The sequence below is a fragment of the Gallinula chloropus genome, assembly GCF_964237585.1.
Source record: "Gallinula chloropus genome assembly, chromosome: 2".
NCBI lineage: Eukaryota > Metazoa > Chordata > Aves > Gruiformes > Rallidae > Gallinula > Gallinula chloropus.
In genome coordinates this window covers 36,012,971-36,037,585 of record NC_140086.1, presented here as the reverse complement: position 1 = coordinate 36,037,585, position 24,615 = coordinate 36,012,971, and the positions used below count along the sequence as shown (strand labels likewise).

Sequence of the window (24,615 nt, the reverse complement as noted above, 5' to 3'; positions counted from 1 at the left end):
GCAGGTTTTAAGAATGATTCTGTGGGTTCAACAGTCCTCCTAAAGCAACCATCTGATTGATCTCGAGATGAATTGAATACAGAGATTCTTTAGCCTGAAGTCATCCCCTCTGCCATGCAGCACATCAAACCCACAGGAAGGCAACATTTGTGGCAAAAGTATCCTAAAAATCATCCTAACTTTCCCGAACTCGGGTGAGGGTCCTTAGTTCCCTAGTCATGCCTACATCACCACGGGAGCAGCGTCAAGGTTCAGTTTCAGATTGGATGAAGTTTTACTCAAGTTCCTTACCAGTGAAGCTGAGGTCTACAAAAGCTTTACAAGTTGCCTAGCTGAAGAGAGCGGAGACACTTGAATTTGATTGGAGCTCCCAGGCCACACCAGGCACTGCACGGTGTGGTTTCCGGTATTCGCCCAGTTTGTGGTTACCCTCCCAAGCTTGAAGGTGCTACTCAGAGGATACCAAACACTGCACGAGCACTGCAGCAAACAAGCCCCACCTGCCCGAAAGGGAGGTATTGGTGCAGTTTCTCAAGCAGACAGAAGGTGAAAACTCAGAATTCCTGACAATTTTGTTCAGGTTCCAGCCCCTGTTACTAGGCATTGCCCTTCTGCCTAACCAGAGCTCCTGGCTCCGCGTCCCTCTGCTCAGTGAATATCCCCAAACAACACACCGTGCTTGTCTCTGACCACTATCTCCCCACTACTGATGCTGTGGGACTGTAAGCAGGGACAGATGCCATTTCTATGCCTCCCAATTTTGTAACAGACTATTCAAGCACAGTTTGAATTTGATACTCTTTATTATGATAGCCAGGAAAACAATAACAAGGTGATTGCTTATTACAGCTTCCACAGACCAGGGCTCCAGGCCTAATTGTCCTGGGTAGACACACACACACACACGCACGCGTGCGCACACATGCACAAAAGACAACCCTTGCCACAGAGAACTTACAATTTAATAAACAAAACAAAGATAATGATTAATCAAGAAACAAAGAGGAGGAATCACCTATGTGAGAACACAGGATAGTCTTGCCTTGGCTTCTAGTCTGGAGTTGAAATTCCTGCCCTGTTACAGTTTTTGTATCACCAGGGGCTGAGTTTTTATCTGTTAATTACAACGCAAGATACATTGTTCAACATTTATAACCAACATAAGGAGACACCAAGTTTAAATTCTAGACCATAACTTGTCAAGTTGTACACAGCAAAACTACAGCCTAGAGATTCAGAGATCTTAAAGTGCCCAGCTTCCTAAATCAGAAAGGCAGTAACAATGAATTGCAGCATGGGAAACAAAACCACCCAGGAAATACCGATTTCTGCTAAACCAGTCAAGACTTACTAATATATTTTTTTCCCTTCTGTATATCAAATTGCCTAACGCTCTTGCATTTGGAATAAAAAAAAGTGACAACTGTGTTATGCTGCATGACAATGCCTGACCTTTAAATGTTAACAATAAATAAGGAGAAAGAATGAATACTGAAAAGCTATCAAATCATAAAGCTACACTTGAGCTGCTCCAATTCTGCAAAAAGTTTCAGACACAAAAAGAAGAAAAAGGAGTTGTCATTTCTGGCACTCACATCACAGATTTGCCATCCTTGAGCTGGATAAAAGAAAGTATTTGCGGAGACCTAAAATAAAAGTGACAGGACACAGAGAAAGACATCAAGAGCAAGTGTATTGGATTCAAAACTAGGTAGCATGTTTTATTTTTTTTTAAACCTGAAATAAGTTGTTGCCTTTTGTCTTGTCAACATCAGAAGAACTTCTCTAAAAGGCAGAAAGAAGCCTACTGCAGCTGCAGCCCAGCACTCCTCACCCACCATGAGACCAAGCAGAACCAGCGGCTGCAAATGCCCGCAGCAGCTCCACTTCACTGGCAGAAAGGCACTTGCTATCCGGGTGTGAGCTGTATCTAAACACTACATTGCAATCCAAGATGTATCATAACATATTCATCCCAAAGAGTTTCAGTTCCCATTAAGTGGGGTCTGCTGACATCCAGCATACTGATGCACTTACTTCTCGCACATCTGATTCAGAATCGCTCTGGCACTGCTTCTATTTTGGTTCTGAAGAGCATGCCAAACTCCTTAATGCGTACAGAACAAGGCTGATCAGATCCTGATTGGAGGCTTTCAGGGTGCAATGAGACTGGATACCCCCTAGATATCCACCACAACAACTTAAGTGTTTAAAAACCTCCAAGCATAGGCTAATCCAGTGCCCTGAAGACAATCCACAACTAACACTCTGAGAAATTCAAACATGACAAACAGATGACAACTGACTTTTTGAAGCCTTACTCTTTTTAAAGGCTCTCCTACATTTCTCCCCAAGCCTTAATTTTGTAGGAGATCCCCGTACCCTGCGCAAGAAGTAACCCAAGTGTCTGCATACCAAGATGACTGTTACTACAGCCTGTAGGCATTAAGCCACAGCCCCCTGGAATGCAGTATCTCTGTTTGCAGGCTCCCATCCGCCTGTAAACGTTACAAATATCACAACTGTCTCTACTTCATGTTCAAGTCCCTTCCATATAGAGAATAATCAGGACAGCAACGACCAACACTGCATAGGCAGCCAGTCTCCATCTTCTAAGACACTGGCCCAAAACACTGACTCACCGATGGAACCAAATTCAAATATGATCTAAGAATCAACTGGGAATCATCTTGAAAACAGGAAAAAGTGAGAGAAACCGAACAATCTCTCTCCTCCCCCTGCCACATACCTATAATACAATTCCTGCAAACCTCTCAGGGAGGCCTATTTCAACACAAAGGGTTCATGTGGAGGAAAAAGCCCAACCCCACACCAAAAAAGCAAAAAAGCTGTAGTTTCCTGGCTGTTAAAAAAAAGTAACCTCGATTTTTTTTGACCTAAGAAAAAACTCCTATGTTTTCAGAATTTCAATTTCTACACAACCAAGATTGCTTTGTACTGCATAGAAACCCTGAAACGACTGCAGAGAAAACATATCTCAGTACAACATATTGAGTATTTCCCTTTCCCCCCACAATGTTTGACAAAAATCCATTAACACTCAAACAGTTTGGCACGTAAGAGCTACCAGATAGACCAGCTCCCTTCTGGTATTTATAACTGGGAGCCCTTCAGTGAGATCTCAACTCATGCTGTGATCCAGTGTAATTTTCAACCAAAGGTGCTGTTTAAAGGAGCTTTATTCACCTTTTCCCTGCATCTTTTCTCCTTGCTTACACATAAATACTTGCGCCACCTCCAGAATTGCTCAGGCAACTAACCCAGTGGAAAAGCAACCAAACAAGCAAGCCAGTTTTCAGCTGCACCAGCTCCCTCATCCAGCTTATCATGCAACCAGAAAGGCTTGTGCTAGACAAGGTAAGGGACAGAACCCCAATTTTGGCAGCAACCTCCATTGCTTTGAGCTTAGCACGACTAGAAACACCCTCCCTTCCTTTTAAAGTCAAGTTTTGCCCCTGACAGAACCACCTCAGGTGCAGACAGACAGAAACCTGCAGAGCAAAAAGACTGCAAATATGTATTAACCCTTTTTACCCAAGTCTGATTCCTTGTACCAAAGTGCCACATCGCTTATTACAATTCTGGGTATTGTAACTCCATAAACACATCTAGAATTGTCAACGAAGAATGTATTTAGGAAAAATATCAAATGCTTACTGATAACTACTGATTTTCCAAATACATTATCCCAACATGCCTACTTCACTTTCAGCATGTTCTAACATCAGCAGGAATATCCTATGCGTTTTCTCTGCACAGCAAGCCCCCTAACTGGTCCTACGTTTGAGCATGGGACCATCCAAAAAGCAGTATTTCCAAAGAGCCACCTTAATGAATAATTCACACAGGAGAAATCAATCTCTGCAAGTAGTCAAGAGGAGAAAGCGTCCAAATAAAAGGAAAAACTCGGAAGATTAGTTTCAGCTCCTTTGCATTCCTTGTTTGTACTTTGAGGTTACATATAATTACTCAGCAAAAGTAAAATAATGGGTTTTGATAGTAGATTCTGGCACATAAACCAAATGTACATTTGGTGCCAGGGAGGGGGCAGGGGGAAGGTTTGCAATCGTGTGTTAAGTTTTGAAAAGTTCTGACAAAATTGGGGGGTGGGGTGGGGGGGAAAAGACAAACCCTATCCACAGATTCTATGAATTACTCAATTCAAATCCATCTACATGGACAAAGCCTTCTATTTGTGGGACCTGGTAACCGACCAAGACAAATTGCTACAGCCTAAGCAGAAGTTATTTTATTAGGCATAGGAATATAATAGCGAGCTCTTCAATCATTTCCATTTATAATTCTCCTGATTCTATAATTAAGGAAACATGATTAGACAACTAATCTTCCAGTTTACTGAATCTCAGATTACAAAGGACAAAATGCAGTAACATTTGAAAATCAGTTTCAAGCAATTTGAGAGGTTATCCAGGCAAACACTAACTTTATGCCAGAACAAGTAACATCAAACTAGAAGTCTCAGTGTCTTCTGAATTCACAGGGGTATCCACCCCAAGGTGGAAAAGTAAAAATTATTGCTTTTGCCTCATCCAAAATGATAAATATTTATTTTTAGTTACAACATTGACAAAACGAAACTGCCTTTCAATACTCTACCCAAATTCCTGGACAACTGAAATTATTCTCTATTACTTGGCAAAAAGCAACAACTCCTATAAGGCAAGGAAGAAGATTAAGACATTGTGGAAACAAAAGTGCTTTTTTAAAAGCCCAAGAACGTCCGTAAGGCCTAAAGGAGACACAAGGTGTCAGAATTACCAGGCAGGAATATACTCTTTTGCAGATTTTAGAAGTGAACCTGGAGTTTACATTTTGGGACTACTGTGCCAAAGTATGAGGTTTACAAGAAACAGTTTGCTGTAGGGTAACAACTACTAAAACCTTCAGACTCCACTAAGTCTTAAAGATCTCATGAAGTACCTTAAATGCACCTTTCATAATTTGGTCCTCCACCCTTCATGATTTTGATGGCCCCAGGCCAGATACCACAAGCAAACTGTTTTAGAATCAAAGTACCAGACAAGAAACTTAAAAAATTTGCCCCTTTTGGCCTAAGGTACAACCTGAGAGCAAGGCACACAGAATCTATGAAGGTCTTTACAGAAACAGACATGAAACATGATGTTGTGCAGCGAGTATTTAACAAATGCAATTCCCTCAAAACTTCTGAGTTCAAATTTTCCAGTTTCAAGGTCAGATCAGACAAGATTCACAGTTTCACCACTCGAGTTTTATTTCTTCAAATCAATATATGGTATAGCTACTTCCACTGAAGCAGACCGGGCATATTGCAGGGCGTGCTGCCCCACAGTACTCCAGTTAATTAAGTCCAAGCCTGTCAAGTCCACTTCAGGAGCTGTGAAACAAGTACTCAGGGACTGTGACTGGAATTATACTGCAGTAACTCTAAGTAGCAATAAACAACTGAAGAATGGATAGTTACTTGCAGTCAAGATTTTGTACTAGAAATGTTTATTCTATGCAGTAAGCAACCAAACTTCAAAAGATACAGAATGCAGATTTGTTAATTGGTTGGGTATAAACTAAACTATAACAACAGATTTAATTAGAACTTTTATTTATCAGCTTGATTGTTCATAATTACTCCTCTCAATCAATAAGCTGTCCAATATTTAGGTTAACTTGAAAGACTAATTTATCAACTTCTTAAGACTCAAATAAACCTCAAACTCATTCTCTTAAGCAAAATGTGTTGAATTACACCCATTAGAAAAGGGAATGGAGGAAACCTTAACTGCATATTAAACTGGAAAATTAACTGGACAAAACTTCACGTTTAATACAATTACGAAAGACAGATAATGGGAAAAATCTCAAAATAAGATTTTTCCAGTTGTAGCAAAGGGCAGAATAAACCAATTTTAAGAAGTCGTAGCTTTTAAATATTTTTTCATAAAAATATATATAGGAGAAATCAAACTACTTCCTAACAGGTGAAACAAAGCAAAGCAGTTAGAATAAAGGAATGTTTCTCATAACTTGATCCATTTATCTAACAAATTCCCTCTTAACGGAGCATTAAATGCCTCCTTAAACAATCACAACAACACACCGTAAGAACTTCCACCCTCTAAAATCAGACAGACAAGTTTTCAAAGAAGGTCCAACGCACACTAATTCTCCAAGATACGTACACTTTAAAAGCACAGACAGGAGTTAACAGTGCTACTCAAATCAACTCTTCCTATGACCATACACACTCCCTTCTAATTGTCAAGTGCTAAAAACTATATCTCAAAAAGGTTTTTTGTTCCTTGTAAGACATTTCTAACCAACAAACAATAAGACTCTGCAACATTTCCAATTAGTTCAGTTTTGTTTTAATGATATGGGGCAATTCTTAGAGCAGACATCATGTAGCTAATAACTACAAAATAAAGAGGTTTATCAGCGTGGTCTGGGAATCCCAATTTGAATTGCAAATTTAAATCCAGGTAATTAACTGAAAGGCCAGAGTATCTGAAAATGCATACTAAAGTTTTTATTTCAGTTTTGCAATACTTCTTGAAGAACTTGGAAAAAGTGAAGTTGGCAGAACAGTATATACCACCAAGATAACAACAACTAGAAGGAAGTAATACATTGCAACAGTAATCCTCATTAAGTGAGGTTATTTCATCGCCATAAATGTTTAAAAAAGTGTCAATGTTATTTAAAAAGTGTTGTAAACCCTCCCCCCCCCAACATTTGAAGACAGATAAACGTTTTTCCTTAGTCAAAATGGCTTTTAAAAAAAGTTTCTCAAAACAAGAACAATAATCAAAAAACCATGAATTGTAATTTCTTTAATCCGTAACATCTCTAGTGCTGAAGGGCCATCCATGTAAAAAGCAGATTCTTTGGGGACTTTAGTCAATTAACTTAATAAACCCCAGTTTTACGAGGATTTATCCTTCCTGCTACGAGGGGAGTCTGCTCCATTTGAGGTCACTGTTCCATTTATTCCATTTTCTGGAAAACAAAAAAAAGAAAATATTTTTCAAATACAATGAGATGCTTTGTATTTTATTACATTTTAGTAGGTCCCATACAAAGTCTGTTAACTTCTTCTCTGATGTATCTTCTTTGGTAAATGTCATCATTGTAATTCATAATGCAACAGTATAATCAAGTTTTTACAAAGCAGAAAGTTTAAGGTTTACTATGATAAACTCCTGTTTTCTGACACCGTGGGACATTGAAATGCCTGCATTAGACACATCTAGATTGAAAATCAAGACCAGCTATAATTTTTTAGAAGATACTCTCTTAAGTAGTAAAATACTCCATCTGTAAAATGAGACCATCCTGTGAAATTCTGGAGACACATACAGTGTATACACAGCTCCCTTTTGTAGGTTTTCATTGTTTATCCCACCTATTTCATAGTTTAATTCTTCCTAAAATTACCCTCCTTTGCTTACCTTTACAAGCTTTTAATGTATGTAGGAAATATTCACATACACAGGCAATTTCTTAAGTATATACTTTAACATACAGAATTAATTTATGTACTAATGAAGGTATTTACATAGGTAAGATGGACAGAAGTAAAACTCTAGCTAGATCTGCAATGAGTATGTATATACGGAAGGAGTTCAAGCACAGGACCAGGCACCTATCTAAGAACATAAAGCAAGCATGTGTTACCAGCTGCAAGACTTAACTTCTATCCCACTTCTGGGCCAGCTTAAAGGTCTCAAGAGTTTTGATCTGCACAGGTGGCACAAGCACGATTTGACAGCCCTTGTCTGCCCTAGCACAGTGACTCACAATCTATGGATTTGTAACACACACAACTTAATAGTAAAACGGAGCAACATGACACCACTCTGAATTAAAAGTGTCATTCAGCTTTACTCAGTGTCACCATAACCCAAGGAAGCAGAGATGCTGCCTGACAGTAACCGTATTTCTAAGATATTGAGGAGCAGAGCACATAGCCAGCTATAATGCTTGCTGCTCTCCTCTGACTTACAGTACCATCCTGACTTCAAGCAATCACTGCTGGATTTTTTGTATGAATAACTGGTTAAGTTAATGTTTTCCATCTTCAGATGTGCTGCACATCACCACAGCCAATCCTCAAAAACAACTGCTGATCTCCCCCACTAGACCCCAACACTCCCATTTATGCAAACAACCAACTAAAAGTAAATAATAAAATCAGAAACATACATGAGAATGTATGTTAGTTCCAATTAGTTATGCAGGAACAGTCAATTGTAACCACCCCCACCCAACAATTTAAGTCTACATGAGGTGGCCTCAGGATACTTTTCAGAAGGTTGTGTTATTCTTAAATGAAGAAGCTTACTAACAATAGTCTAGATTCAAGACAGATAATTGGAATCATATTTTCAGTTAAGTCAAAACAAGCCTAAGTAAAACAAGAGTCAGCATGTGTCTGGGCACCCCACCTACATCACCAGTAGGATTTTTCTACTGTCATTTCTTGCTTTTGGCATAGTCTCAAAGTAACACATTATATTGTACCCTGGCTCCCAAAAACCCATGCAACCACAAAAAAAAAAAAAAAAAAAAAAAAAAAGAGAAGAGAGGGGGAAGGCCAGGAAGGACTGTATTAAACAGTTTAAATGCATATATTACTTTTCCAGAAACATTGTTTTGCAGCATCCTGTGTAAGTGTTCTGAACAGATAACATTACGGGAATCTTCAAAGCAGAAGAAACAACACTAATCTTTTGGATTTTAAAGTTCTTTAATTTCCATTTAAAATCAGCTGTAAGATTCCTCAGTCTTTAAGACAGGCATAGCTCAATTACTTTGTGAGTAGACCACAATTCCAGTTACGTGCCCTTTGCACTATTCCTTTAACATTTCCAAGTCTCGTTAGAAGTTGGGTGAAAACCAGCAAATTCACCAAATTACATGAACAAAATAATGAAAGGTATTTTGAAAAGCTACTAAATTTTTGACTGACTACAATGCCATTGAAGTTGATGCCTTAAAAATACCTTTCATGAATTACAAAGGCTTGTAATGATGGCAGATGGGGTAATGGACTGAAGATCAAGGAGGGCTGATTTACATTAGATATGATGAAAAAGGAAATTCACTATAAGGGTGGTGAGCTGGGGCTGCCCCCGCCCTGGCAGTGTTCAAGGCCAGGTTGGATGGGGCTTCGGGCAACCTGGTTTAGTGGGGGGGGACAGGGGATCTAGGTGATCCCTGAGGTCCCTTCCAACATAAACCATTCTGTGGTTCTATAATTCCAGAAAAAAACCCACAGTAAGACAGGATGAACATCAAGTTCTGATTAAGAATGACACCTACATGGGAAACTATCTTCACTCAGTTAAAGAAAAAATGTCCAACTGGATTTTCTGACAAAAACCAAAAAACCCTGACACCACACAGAAGTCCACTTACGTTAATCACAATTCATCAAAAGGAAGTACAGAAACACCCTAAAGCACAATTCTTTTCTTAATTAAAACATTTTTCAAGGAAAAAAAAGAAATCACTGAATTGATCTCTGACCAGAAATCTCAGTTCTCCATGTAAATTACGTTCAGTATATCAAAAAGCAGAACAGGTTGGCAATACATGATTGGTAGCAAAGAATGATGGTAAAATTAGCTTTTGAATTTACTCAAACAGTTTCAATACTGCAGAAGTCAGCCAAGCCAGCAATTAAATACACAGAAGTTTAACTGCTGGTGTAACAGAAATACTGAAGTGTGGGTATTATTATTATCTTTTTTTTTTAATGAAGCACATGATTTTCCTTGGAGGAAAGAGCATTCAGTTCATCTTTCAAGCCTTTCCATAAAATGAGTGTGACATAACCAAGAAATCAAATGTGGAGTCATTAGTTCATCTGCAAATACTAATGTAAACCTGTGAAGAAGCAAGTAGTTATTACCTCCCCATAAAAGAACTATCAAAATTCTATTCTTAGTAAAACCAGTTCAATATAAGCTTATTTACTGTATTATCAAATAATGTCCTTGTCCTAAAACTTCAGTGGCAATGAAAAATAACCTTGAAATTAATATCAAGAAAAAATGAGAAGTAATTGGTTCCAAAACAATATACATTAACACCGTTTCTCTGAGTCATCTCACTTGCAACTGAAACGTAAAATGTTTCTTTAGCAATTAGTTAAAAAAGGCTCTCCACTACCTAAAGTTGTTTTTAAGAAGTCAAGGCAACAGTAAAAACGAAAATACAAACCTCTTTCTTTTCTGGAGGTCTTTCCTTTAGCTGTTACAAACTTCTTTTTCACTGACTGAGGCTGAGAAGAAGAATGCTCTCTCCACCTCCGAAGCTGGAAATTAATGAACTTCCACATCATAAATGCCTGAGCCATGCAGATGGAGGCCAGCACGCTGATTCTAGAATGAAAATGCAGGTAAAGCTGTCTCAGTAAGTTTACCTCGTTATTTGAAGAGGACAGTAGAACACCACCTCAGATAGGTTTCTGCATGTCAAACTACCATTTTACTCAGCTTCCTCAAAACACATCAGAGTGATTACCTTCTAGAGAACATGAACTGGTAAAAGTTCAGTTTGTTTTGGGGTTTTTTGTGACACCTCCTACCGCCCCACCCCAATGTAACATACGTTTTCTACGCCATGAAAGAGTTAGTTCATGTAAGGTGACTGGGCTTAGCACACCTGAACAATACTAGATATGCAGTGAAACCTTTGCTCCTCCATCAACACTGAGAAGCATTAAATTTTCCTCCTGCTTTCTCCTTTCTCAGTATTACTCTCAAGATACCAGGCAGTAACAGCTGAAAAGGGTTTAAGAGTGTCTTGTAGTCCAGAGTATCAATTATGTGGGGTAATGCTGACATTGCCTTTTTTGGATTTAGTTAATAAAAATTCCACCTTCACCACACTGCATTAATGGGAGCCATAACAAAAGCAGAGAAAGAGGTAAGAATCTTTGGTCAGGACCAAAGATGCTTTGGGGATAATGCCTTGACCTATACAGATAAACTCATTGCAATTGTACCTAGAATTCAATTCACTAACTCCAAAACACTTGAAAGTTATCTCCTTCAAATAACTGTGTATTCCTTCTAACAAAACACCATGAGCAATCAAGAGTAAGTTACAGATTTCTCAACTGTAGTCTGTTGATCCAATTCATTTCACTGTGCCTTGCAAGTTTGTTACAGAAGCTATTCCTATTGACCCCATCAGTCACATGAAAACACATAACCATTCAGAATTACTAGGATATCATTTACGTTGTGTACTTAAGATATGTTTACAGCTCATGTTTAAGAACTGTTCCAAGTTTACTATACCTAACAGCCAGGATATTAAAGTTTCCAGTACTGAAATTCAGCTGTTGATCTTCTGCTCTTGCCAGTCCAAAGCCAAAAGTGAGGACCGAAAGAATCAAGGTGAGAAGCCTTCCCAAAACAAAAAGAACTGCCCACAGTGAAAACCTGCAAATAAAACCATCACAAACAACAAGTGAATTTTCATTTCACAACACAAGTGCAATCCAAATGCCATGTGAATTCATCTGAAATTTAACTACCGACCTAAGTTTAGTATTTTGCACCTATCCTAAACTAGTCTTGTATCACTGTTATTCACAGAAGACAAAAAGCAAGAAAATCTCTACCTCACAATCTTTATTTTTTCCCCTCTTCCTTTTACACAAACCAACCATATATTTATTCTGTAAACTAATTTTGGATCAATGGGAAGTGCTGTTATAACATAAGCATATTAGCAGTTTCTACAGAAGTAGCTATATTAACAACTTATGCTCTTCTTTTATCTACAAATAATATTAGTACTATTTAAATATTAGTACATAAGGTGGTATTTTATTTTGGTTTATACCATTACTAACATTTTAGGCAAATAAGATAAAAGAAGTAGTCAAAGTAGTAGTCATTTTAGAGATATAAATACTCAAACTAGTCTCCAGTACTGTGGCCTCTAAGGAAACACTGAACTTCCCTGTAATTTTAGTTTCTGGTTAGTTAAATGCACAAGGCTTTGTGACAGAAGTTACATGAATTTAAAAGATAAAGACTCCTTACCCTTTCTGGTATCTTTCATCACTGAAGTAGAAAAGACGGGATATGTGGAAAAGAAATTCAACGAAGTAATGCAATACCAGAAGAACAAGTCCGAGATGGGTCAGACTATCAAAACAAATAAAACAAACATTCAGGTGTATTTTTTTTAGATGTTTAAGACAGAGAATAAAGCCAGCAAAAGTTTTAAATTGACTTACTTCAGGAGGTAAGCTCCAGCAATATGAAAGAGATAGAGTCCAATGTAGACAATCTGGCGGAAGATATCTTCCTATTAGGAAGAAAAAAGTAATTATGTGTTACACACAACATAATACATTACTGTACATTGTCACATACTATCACAAACTACTCCCTAGTCTTGGAAATACTCTTGATTTATCAGCTACCTTAACATGGCCTGTTTTGGCACTGAATTCCTCAACCTAAGTGCTTACTTATTGGTAAGTAAGCAGTAGCGTGTGCTTACTTACCTATACACATTACTGTTTATTTACCAATAATATTTGGTATCTTAGACATAAGCTATTGTGAGAAAACACATCAAAAATCAAAAAGATGCTTTTAAAAAGTTATCAGATATATCCACTGTGAATTTGTACTAGCTGTCACAGTACTTTTTTGGTATGCATTACTGTAATATCAAACTTCCTACAGTTTCATGTGCTTGCTGTCCATCAGATTCTGTGAGATTGCTACAGAAATAAAGTATGAAGATGAAAAGGTTGATGTTGACATTAAAACTCAAGATCATGATTCTCAAATCAAGATTCTGTGATTATGCAAGATTCTGGCATGCTGTTGCTGGCAAATATGAGGCCACACTTCAAGTTAGGTTTTAGCCTGCCCCATTCAACTGGAACACTTCAGAGAGATGAAATAAAGAAGAGGAGACATCAATTAAAATACAGATGCACAGCGCACAGAAAGCAGGTGCCATCTGTGAACACGAGTATGCTAGAACACAATAAAAATCTGTCCTGAAGTGGTACACAGAGTACATTCAGCTGTGCTTAAGAAACTCCTATTTTTTGGAAAGATGCCCTAAACTTCAAGCAAGGGGGCTTCAGCTTTGTTTGTAAAATTAAAAAAAGTCTACAAATCTAATCCTGCAAGATCTATGCTATGTTATGCAACACTCCATCTCAAGGCCAAGAAAAGCACAGAATCAAACACTTCTGACAACAGCAAACACCACACACATACACAAAGCGTGAGAGAACAGAGAAAGACCTACACCAAGTGATCTGAAACAAAAACTAGTCCTTTCAGACAAATTAAATAGTCAGTACAAATGCTCAGTTCCTTTAAGTACAACTAGGACAAGCCTTTCACACTTTATCTTCAGAACTGATATAACATTTAAATAGCCCATGCTGTGTGCTTGGACAAACGGTCATGGACTGAAGGCCTGCTGGAGTAACACAGGTGGAGGCACACAATACTGTACAGAAAACTGAGTTAAGAACTTAACCTCATGTCTATGTCAGCAGTACAGACAAGACCCAAGAGAAGGCAGAGGTTAAATTGCTGTGAAAGTAGTATTGACTATGAAGTTGCTAAAACAAACGAACTGTCACTCTTAAAACTTAATGCAAGACAGAGGCCAAAAATCCAAGCAGTGACCCTGTAAAATGCTACTATTCAATATACAACAGTTCTGCCACTTGTGACTGTTTTCTTGAAGTTATGTTAAATAAACCTCCACATGAGGTCAAAGTCAAGAAATTATCGCTCAATACAGGAACATCAGCTGCAGTGTATCTGCAAAACATCATTGTTTATCCTGTGTCTGATCAGCATGAAAACAAAGCACCTCATTACTATTTTCCCAAGCTCCTCCTAGGCTCTTGAACAAAGACCTATGGTTACATAACACATTTCATCTTCTTCAATACAGCGGAACTCTGGCAGCAGAGACGCAGTCTAGTCACAAAGCAACAATAGCATCACAGGCTGGTTTGGGTTGGAAGGGACCTCAAAGACCACCTAGTTCCACCCCCTTGCCATGGGCAGGGACACCCTCCACTAGACCAGGTTGCCCAAAGCCCCATCCAACCTGGCCTTGAACACTGCCAGGGAGGGGGCAGCCACAGCTTCCCTGTGCAACCTGTGGCAGGGCCTCACCGTCCTCACAGGAAGAATTTCTTCTCACTACCTAAAACCTACGGTCTGTCAGAATAATAGAATTGTCCCTTGTCCTGTCACTACAGGCCCTGATAAAAAAAAAAAAAGAAGAAGAAAAAAAAAAGGGAAGGTTTTCTCCATTGTGCTCATAAGCTCTCTTTAAATACTGAAAGGCAACAATAAACTCTTTCCAGAGCCTTCTCTTCTCCAGGTTGAACAAACCCAACTCTTTCAGCATTTCTTTGTAGGAGACACATTCTATCCCTCTGACCGTTTCTGCTGGTCCTCCTCTGAACCTGCTCTAACAGGTCCATGTGTTTCCCGTGCTGGCAACCCCAGAGCTGGATCCAGTACTCCACACGGGGCCTCACCAGAGCAGAGGGACAGAATCACCTCCCTCAACCTACTGGCCATGCTTCTTTCATGCAGCCCAGGCTTTCTGGACTGTGAGTGCACATTGCCAGCTCATGTCCAATTTTTCATCTCCCTCTACCCCCAAGTTCTTTTCTGTGGGGCTGGTCTAAATCCCTTTGTCCCCAGACTGCATTGATCCTGAGGATTCCCATGAGTCATGTGCAAGACCTTGTCCATGGCCTTGCTGAACTTCATGAGGTTTGCACAGGCCCACTCTTCAAGCCTGTCAAGATCCCTCTAGATGGCATCCCTTCCCTCAAGCAGATCAAATGCACCACTCAGCTTGGTGTCATCTACAAACCTGCTGAGGGTGCACTCAATCCCACTGTCTACATCATCAATGAAGATATTAAATAGCATTGGGTCCCAGCACAGACCCCACTCTTTACTGGTTTCCACTTGGACACTGAGCCACTGACTGTAACTCTCTGGAGGCAGCCAGCTAGCCAGTTCCTTACCCATCTAACAGACCACTCATCAAATCCATCTCTCTCCAACTTAAAGAGGTAAGAATGCTGTGGGGGACCATATTAAAAACCTTAACAGAAGTTCAGGTATATGATATCACCAGCTCTTTCCTCATCTACTGATGCAGCAGTCACTTCACTGTAGAAGACCACTAAATTAGTCAGGCCTGATTTGCCCTTGGTGAAGCAAGGTTGATGAGTTTAAAACATAAAAGTTCAAAAAGGAAACTGCATATACAAAATGAGACTGAGCAAAACCATGCAAAACAGACTACTCCAATTGGTCCAGGAAGGCAAGAAGTGTGCTACCAAAATATCTACAGTAAACTCAGTGTTTTGAGAATCCCAACAAAGAAAACTCCTAAGAAGGGGAAAAGGGTGCTGTTAAAAAATGAGCATTGAAAACAACAAAAAAATCACAATCTGCAACTAACCAGAACTTCTGCTGAGGACAGTGGTATTTAAATCAAATTACAGTTTAATATTCCTTGGATTTATCAAATTATTCACTGCTTATATTCTACATCTGTATCATGATTCATGAAGCAATTCTAGACTTCAATGAGTCTATTCAGACTACTAATTACAAATAAAAAAAAAAGAGCTCGAGAAGGAAATCTCACATTCACTTGCTCACAGGAAAATTCTTTTAGTACATGAGAAACACTAGTAAATTTTATTTACACAACAGGTATCAAGGCATTTTCCTGCAGTTAAGAGATACAGGATTTAAGCAAAAGGGAAGAAAACTATATTCTCACATGAATACTGAGGCACCCAAAATTTTAACAGGACAAGTGGGCAACACAAATAAGATTAGGGTAGGAAATCTAGGGTAGCAGATTACTCTGGAATCCAAAACTCCCGCTGTTAGAGTTGCTTTGTTTGGAGTTCTTCGATTTACATTTTGAACTTACTTTTTTGGTTTTCTGGAAGTACAATTCTGGAAAAGCATGAAACCAGTATGCCAACTGTAAGATGTAGAAAAACTTCATCTGAAACCTGCAGAACACAGGAAAAGTGGAAAAAAATTCTTAATGCACTTAAAACATTTCAGAAAATTCCTACTGAATGCATATAATCACTGTCTCTAAAAGAAAGAAAAATATCAACCCAGCAATCCAGTCAACTTAAACATTTTTTTAAAAGACAATTAAGATAAATAAAGCTCACAAAAACCTAATTCTTTAAATACCAGCCAACAGAAAGAGACTTCCGTGTGCTACACATTGACAAAGAATAAAGATCCTCCATAAATATGAGCAGAATAACACAGCTTTACAACATATTCTATACAAATTGTGACACTTAATGTATGTGACATTTAAAAACTCCCTCATCTCCCCAACAATCTTCTAAAGAAGAGGCCTTACGGAATCAGAGTGTGCGGATAGTCCCTCCACAGAGAGGTTGGATCTGATATATAGTTCTCCTAAAAAACCAAACCAAAACAAACAAAAACCTCAATAAACCTTCAAATATGCTACTTCCTAGTCAGAAATAATGAACATACATACATGCATATATTTACATATATGCACCTGTGTACAAACATGCACATATCTACACACACAGGTAAAAGCTGCAGATCAATGTATTTCCTTTTACAAACAAACCAACTCCAAAAAAAAATATCCCAAAAGACAGTAACACTAGCTTAGACAATTAAAAAGCAAACCAACCAAGCCTTTATTCAAGATAGCATCCCTATGACATGAGGTTATTTCAGCATTGCTACAGCCATGCTGCCCCTTAAAACTGCTGACAAGCTTTGAGCTTAACTAAGGAAAGCCTTTTCAGGAGCCATTACATTAAGGGAAAATAAAAATCATACTATTCCCCTTTTTTGAAACCAGGCTTATACACATATAGGCACTAGCAAACACTGTGTCATCTGAAAGCACACGCTCACCTGAGCCTAAAGCAATCTCTCCACACATCCTATGCTTTTTAAAACATTTATTTTACGCTAATCAGCCAACACAGAAAAACTACAGAGAATTAAGTACTACAATAGTTTGAAAGTTTTATTCAGTTGACTGTAAATCAAATTACTTCAGGCTGAGCAAGAGTAACATCATCGGACTTTATACTCAGTGATGACTACAACCTATACAGAACCCCTAAACTTGTCCCCATTTTAATATTAAAATGAGTCAAACCCAGAAAAATAAGCTGAAAACTTATTATTGTAAGTCAAGGTTTTTTTGACATCTTGTACTATAAACAGAAAAGAAACTGTACTTACAGAGACAAGAATACTTGTTCCCCAAACACAGGAGAGAAGATAGAATGCACTAAGTTGCCCAGACTCATTGAATTTGCTATGCTTTGTTTTTGAAAAGTGCATTTTCCTGTTAATTTTCTGAAAAGAAAGTTCATTGTTATTTATATGCTGTAGTACTTAACATTTACCCGTTAATTGCACTTGAACATCTGAAAGTTTCAATATATGTTTTAACAGTTAAAAGCTTTAATGCAAAACTTCAAAGTTAATAGTCTTAAAGTCTAATTAAAACATTACAATTATCTTGATGAATAGAATTAATATTTGTACTTACATCCAGTACATACTCCTGAATTATGGCATGTATGATTATTGCTACAAGCATGTAAAAGAAAATTGTAGCCAAGTCTTTGATGCCATAGTGGTAGAGAGAGATTGTTTCTGCAGACTGCTCTTCTAAAAGACAAACAGAATTAACTGTTAGGCACCGATACAGCTTAGGGGTTAATCAGTTTGTTTTGCAAAGTGAGACCTCCTTCTAGTCAGCTGAACCAACAGAAGTCCAACTGAACTGCCACCATGAGCTAGGTCACTAGATTCTTTATAGTCATCTTGCCCATCGCATCACAAACTAGATTTGATTCTGGAAAGATGTACTGCAAAACCAAAGACTAAAGTGCACTTAGGAAGCTTACTGAAATGCATTAAAAGGGGGCTATAAAATTGCATTGAACTATCACCCCACTTTGACTAGTCAACAGTGACAGCTGCAAAGCCAGAGTAAGTATTAATGCAAACTTATCTACCAGTCAGATGGTGGTTTAGCACTAACGATGGATCCAGCAGAACAGACACACTGTCCCTAACTTAATTAAAATGGCATTTTACCAAAAATAAAGTGAAGTCCTTGAAAACTGCTTACTATCTACTCAAATTGACAAACTCACTTACCCTCGACCTAGAATGTACAGCATACTAATAACTTCCAAATATACTGTCTCACAGCGAACTTCCTGCAAGATACATACCTGTGGCAGGAATGGTAACATTATACTGAAGTGTAACAAAAATGACAGCTGCTTTTGCTGTAATCTGAAAGAGAAAACACAGAAGTGCTAAAAATTCTCACTGAAATAAGACCTATTAAACTGACAACATTTGCCCCTAGATTTAGCCCCCCCTCCCCAGCACATTTGTCCCCTCCCATAAAACTGACCAACTCGCATTATTGCACCACTTCACCTGACTTTCCAAAGGCAGAACACATTGCGTGATGTCTATGGCTTCATTTACAACATATCCAATCTCCTGAATGAAATATCCCCAAAACGCTACTCTACAACATTAAAACAAAAATACATGCTGCAATTCTTTCTTCAGTCCATACTATATTACTACACTAACAGAATATCACATAAACCCCTAGGCCACAGTGCACACAGCAGTGGCTGAGAATAAACTGAAATTACTTTTTAATGTGGCAATATTTGCAGGTGAGTGTCATTCATAAATCCGTGGGTGATTTGGAAAATGCAGACAGGAAAGGAGAAAAGGCATAAGGAAGGGAGAACCACTGTTGGCCAGCTGTATACCGGTCTGCATTCTTTTGACCATAGGGATCCTTCGGCAAGAAGTGTAAACCAAAAGAAATTACACTTGGCAGTAGTGGTATTACCCCTCTCTGACGGGTGTTAAGAAAAAGCAGAATGAGTAAGAGAAGGAGGAGGGGAGAATAAACTTTGTTCCAGAGATTCTGTTTTTTTTTTGTTTGGTTGGGTTTTTTTGGGGGGGTCTGTGTGTAGTGTGGTGATACTATAAACCCCCGATAAATAAACCAGGCGCACAAGTTCTTATCTGACAATAAGCATAAATTATTGTAATTTTTAACACATCTCTGTTGAATCCAACATAAATCAATGTGTCTTAACAGAGAGGGGAAAATAACCATGTTTTACAGTATTTGTGATCTACTCGTTCCTCATTGCTGTGAAAACCTAGCATCTACATTGCATTTATAGGACAACTGCCAACAAAAAAACCTAAAGCCCAAACTCCTTTATGAATCTTGGGAGGATACTTTGTATAGCTGAAGATCATTATTAGGTTGCTATCAGCATTTATTATTGTTCACAAAAAGTTAGGATTTATTTTTAAACCTAGCGCTTTGCAAACAACCCTTAGATTTTCTAGTGATCCCTAAATATACAGGAGACTGGTTCACTCTATATAACTTCAGGGAATCCAACTAGTTTGCCTGAAATTAATGAAGCTGCCTATGGTTCCCTATACATCAAGGGAGACTTCAGAGGTCAATTAAAAACATTAGTCAATTCTTAACTGCCCTTTATGAATAGCTGACAGAGCTTTCAAAGTCCTAATTCAGTTGTACAAGCCACACAGTAAAAACACCTTACCATACCAACATTTACCACAGCAGGTGATTTCCAAGACCTCTATGAAAGCATTTTAAAAATTGCAACAATCAGCCATACCACATCTGTACCAACAAAGGCATATGGCCCTTCTATGCTGGGGTAGAAAACACCTTGGACTAAAAAATACCCCGTAAACAAAAGACTTCAGCATACATCCAACGCCCCCAAAACCTGGAAGCACCCAAGGCCAGGCTGAACGGGGCTTTAGGCAACCTGGTCTAGTGACAGGTGTCCTTGCTCACGTCAGGGGTTTGGAACTTTAAAGTCCCTTCCAAACCAAACCAGTCTATAATTCTAGAACTTACAACCCTACCCATAATACTGTAAATACAGTAAGCCAGAAGTAGACATAAAAGGCTACGTGTTACATCAATCTCCTTAACCTCAATCCCCAGAAAAACACCATATAAGGACCGTCTTGGCCGTTTCTGACAGCAGACCCAAACATAACAGCTTTCTTGGTCTGCCCCACTTTGTCTTTCCAAATATACATTTATTTTCTCCGACTCCACTGGCCTCTAGTGCTGGCCTCTGGCGCTAAGCAGTACCAACAGCTGGATAAATACAAAGGCGCGCAGCTCTAAACAAACGCCTAACATTCTGAAAAGCTGGGCACGTTCAGCCAACAAAAACCTGTCTTGCTGTGACAGAGCACAACCGGGAACGTTCTGGGAGGCGCACACGCACGCTACGTTTTCAGCTCTCTCAGAAGACTGGGAAGAGCCAGAGAGGCACGCTTCAGGTCGGCAGCCAAGCTCGAGGATTTGCCATCCCCGCACACTCCTCCACCAGAGTTCTCCCAACTTTCCGCATCACCGAGGCAGAGGTTCAGTTCCTGCATTCGCCACGGGGGCCCAGCCGCAGCGCCCGGCCTACAAGCGTGCCCGAGCGGCGGGGCCGACGCGGAGTCAGCCCCGAAGCCGAGCCCCCCTTCGACCTCTGTCACGCCCGCCCGCAGTCGGCTCCATCTCCGACGGGGTCAGAGGGGGGGTTAAGTGCTGCACCAGCCGGGTCCACTGCCCCGGCGGGGGCTGGCGGCTCCTCACACCGCTGCGAGGCCCATTAGGCGCCGGGCGGGCTGCAGAAGGGCCCCCGCTTCGCGCCCAGGCCGGGCCGCGCGCACGAGCGGTGCCTGTAGGCACACGTCACCGTTTGTTTCCCTTCCCCGCCGCGCGGCCTGACGGGAGCCGTAGTGCCGGCGGGGCCGCGCACACAAAGAGCGGGGATCGCCTGTCGCGGCCCGGCCGCACACTCCTCCCCCGCCGCCGCGCTCCGACTGCCACGTAACCCCGCCGCCAGCAGGAACTCCCCACCGCCGCGGGAGGAAGCGCGCCTCCCCTCTCTCCGTCCCCTCACGGCGGCGCCGCCGCGCTGCGGGGGCCGCCAGGGCACGGTCTCCCCTCGCAGACGGCGAGCGGAGACGGGCGCCGCGTCCCGGCGGCAGCCACGGGCTGCGCCTCTCCGTTGCCGAGACGGGGAAGAGGGCGTTCCCCGAGGGGCCGGGCCCGGGGGAGCGAGGATGAGCCGCGAGGAGGGTGCCCGCGGCGGCGGCTCCGGCCGTGTGGCGGGGCGAGGGTCGGCCCTTCTTACCGCGCAAAGCTGGGGTGGGAGGGCTGGGGGCCGCGCGGCCTGGGGCTGGCGCGGGCAGGTGCGCCGGGAGTTGCCCGCGCTGGCGGAGGGGCAGCCGCGGCCACCCGCAGCCCTCCCTACGCCGGCGCATCGGGACCCTCGAGCTCTCCCAGCGCAGCGCCGAGAGTCCCCGGCGGAGGCGGGGGAAGAAGCGGGACGAAGCCCCCGGAGCGGGGACGCCGGTGCGGCCTCACCTCGAACATGAGCCCCAGGAGGAAGACCATGGCTATACAGGACACGATGTCCGCATGGTTCTGCACGATGAACTCGTGGCTCAGCACCGGCGGGTTCTTGTTGCTCTTCTTGCGGATCGCCATGGCGGGCAGGGAGCTGGGCGCCGCCGCCGCCTCCCCGCTGCCAGCACAGCTCCTCTCGCCGCGGCCAGGAAGAGGCGGAGGGGGCGGAGGCGGCCGCGCAGCCGAGGAATGGCAGCCGCCGCTTCGCTTCACCCCGCCCCGGCCGCAGGGAGCAGCCCCGGCCGCCGCCAGCAGCGCCCCTGCCGGCTGGCGGGGCGCCTCCCGCCCGGCCGGCCGCCCCCGGGGGCGGAGAAGGGGTAGCGCCCGGCCGTTCAAACCGACCAGCGGCGGCGCGCCCGGCGGTCCCCCCCTCCGTGCGCGGGTGGCCGCTCGGGGTGGCGGTGCGGGCCGGGTCCCGTTAGCCGAGGCGTGATGCGGTGCTGCGTGCCCAGCATCTCGCTGGCGGTAGCCCAGAGCCCGCGCTGGGCCCCGGCTCGGCTCCCCTCTCCCACCCAGGCAGCAGCGACAAAAAATCGCCGTTGGTCCCGCCGACGTTGTGAAAGATGTGGCCGCGCTCCGGGGCAGCGGCCGGTCATAGCGGGCCGCCCTGCTCCGGCGTGTGCCCGCATAGCCGTGCCGGGCTCCTCCCGTCACACAGAGCAACCTCTACCAGCTTTCTCATCCCCTAGGGCTCTGGCTAAGTGTGGCTGCCGTTAGACCTCCTCCCGTTGGAAGAAGTTGGGCGCAGTCGCTGGGGTCGTTACGGTAACGGCTGAGGCACCGCCGCAGGGTGCAGCTTTCGCTCTGCGGGCTGTGGGGCAGGCGCCCTCATTATGTCCTTACCGCGCCCCTGGAATAACATGTTACCCGAGTAGCAGGGGCAAGGAATATAATGACAAGGAAGCACAAGGAAAGAGACACTAACCGGGAAGGGACAACTCAATCACAGAAAGCTGTTACCGGGTTAAAAGGGATGAATGAAGAGGTGTAAGAAACCCACACTTAAGGCAGAAAGCATACAGGCTAAAGTGAGCTAACACTCCCTGTCCCTCACCCCCCAATACTGCTTTTATGTATTAAAGCTTCTGGCTGAGGGATAACTCGCAATCACTGAATCACAGAACGTTAGGAGTTGGAAGGGACCTCGAAAGACCATCTAGTCCAACCCCCTTGCCAGAGCAGGATCACCTAGACTGGTTAGTGGGTATCAGAGAATCATAGAATGGTCTGAGTTGGAAGGGACTCCAAGGATCACAGAGTTCCAACCCCCCTGCCACTGGCAACCTCCAGGCCTGGATCTACACAAGGTGGCATCCACCACCTCTCTGGGCAGCCTGTTCCAGCATCTTACCACTCTCTCTGTAAAAACTTCCCCCTAATATCTAATCTAATATCTAATCTTCCCTCCTTTAGCTTCAGTCTGTTCCACCTTGTCCTGCCATTGTCTACCCTTTTAAAAAGTTGATTCCCCTCCTGTTTATAAGCTCCCTTCAGGTACTGGAAGGCTGCAATGAGGTCTCCCCGTAGCCTTCTCTTCTCTAGGCTGAACAAGCCCAGCTCGCTCAGCCTCTCTTCATAGGAGAGGTGCTCCAGCCCTCTAATCATTGCCCTTCTCTGAACCCTCTCTCACAGTTCCACATCTTTCCTGTATTGGGGTTCCCAGATCTGGATGCAGTACTCCAGATGGGGCCTCATGAGGGCAGAGCAGAGAGAAGGAAAACCAAGAAAAGGAGTAATTTATGGCTGAGGTTTAGAGTTGTCTGAATGGCTTTCCCTGCCAGCACCTAACAAATACAGGGTAAGATGTTAAGATGCAGTTTACATAAGATAAGAAGTACAGCGCAGCCTTCCCAGAATGGAGTGTTCACCAAATCCGTGGCATAAACTGTTTTTAATAGGTTGGTATCAGCCAGAGACTTGTGGAGCAGACTTGGTTAGTGTATGACCAGGCTTTCCATGAAACACCTTCATCAGCTGTGAAGGTGCTCATACGTTTTGTATTAATTTATTAGACCAGGAGCCAGGGAGACTTCATGATGATCTGGGGTACTTAAAAAAAAAGGCTACAGAAATTTTTCCCTTCACAGATTTATTTATATATATATATAAGTTTAAACAAGCGCTTATATTTCAGTCCCAAAATGTTTTATATCTCAGAAATCTCTCCATCCCCTGGCCACACCTGTATTTTGTAACTCTAAAGTAAGAACATGATTTCAATAATGGTAATGTGAAATGACATCCCTGATTGCATGCCACGTGGTCATGGATGTAGCATACGGCACCACTGAAGTACAGTGGGTTGGGATAAAAATTAGAATCTTTTTTGCCTTGCATCTATTTCCCATCACAGCCTGAAAGGAAATCAGGTCATCTCATCTCCACAGAACATAATGAACAGGACTTAACTGGGACAAGACATGCTTTCCTCAAGCTGAGATCAGGAAGCGCCTCGTGTGTCTGCCTGCAAGTCCTCTCACACAGGCACAAGCAAGCTCCTTGGCTTTAACTCGGTTTGGAGTTTCTCCTGAGGCTATAGGGTAAGCTGTGACACTGCAATGGAAAGCATTTTATAGTTTCCACACGTTCCTTCTATCGGAGTTCCTTCTGCCATGTGACGTTTCTTATGGCTCTTCAGGCGAAGTGGGACCACCTGATTCACTGCGCACTGTCAGCCCCTGTTTGATCCCACCAACTGGTGGGAATCTTCTGGAATCTTCTCTACACCTGCCCTCTGCCCCCTTCCCCTGCTACCACAACCTTGCCACGCAAACCCAATAAATACACTGTTCCAGGTGGCAGGGCAGGAGGATTTGGTAGCAAGCGCATTGCTGCGCCCGCAGTGACAGGTATAAACAAAACAACGTCTCTCCTACTCAGGAACCTTTCCGGAATTCACTTGGCATCAAACATGCTTAAAGATATAACCAAGAATGACATTTTAGCAAGAAACAGAATAGAAAACCCTCAAACCAGCTATAACTGGCATCATTCTTTCCTGGG

General features: G+C 42.2%; 1 protein-coding gene across 1 annotated transcript; it reads right to left on the bottom strand.

The window, feature by feature from the left end:
* Window positions 1–6,833: 6,833 nt before the first annotated feature.
* TRAM1 (translocation associated membrane protein 1) lies at window positions 6,834–21,761 on the bottom strand. Its single transcript, XM_084260275.1, has 11 exons — window positions 21,571–21,761; window positions 18,341–18,404; window positions 17,647–17,768; window positions 17,334–17,450; window positions 16,459–16,517; window positions 16,003–16,087; window positions 12,278–12,348; window positions 12,081–12,185; window positions 11,328–11,471; window positions 10,243–10,403; window positions 6,834–7,014 (listed from the first exon to the last, which is right to left on the bottom strand). Exons 1-11 carry the CDS (start codon window positions 21,691–21,693, stop codon window positions 6,941–6,943), a joined length of 1,125 nt encoding a protein of 374 aa, XP_084116401.1. The 5' UTR covers window positions 21,694–21,761; the 3' UTR covers window positions 6,834–6,940.
* Window positions 21,762–24,615: the final 2,854 nt, after the last annotated feature.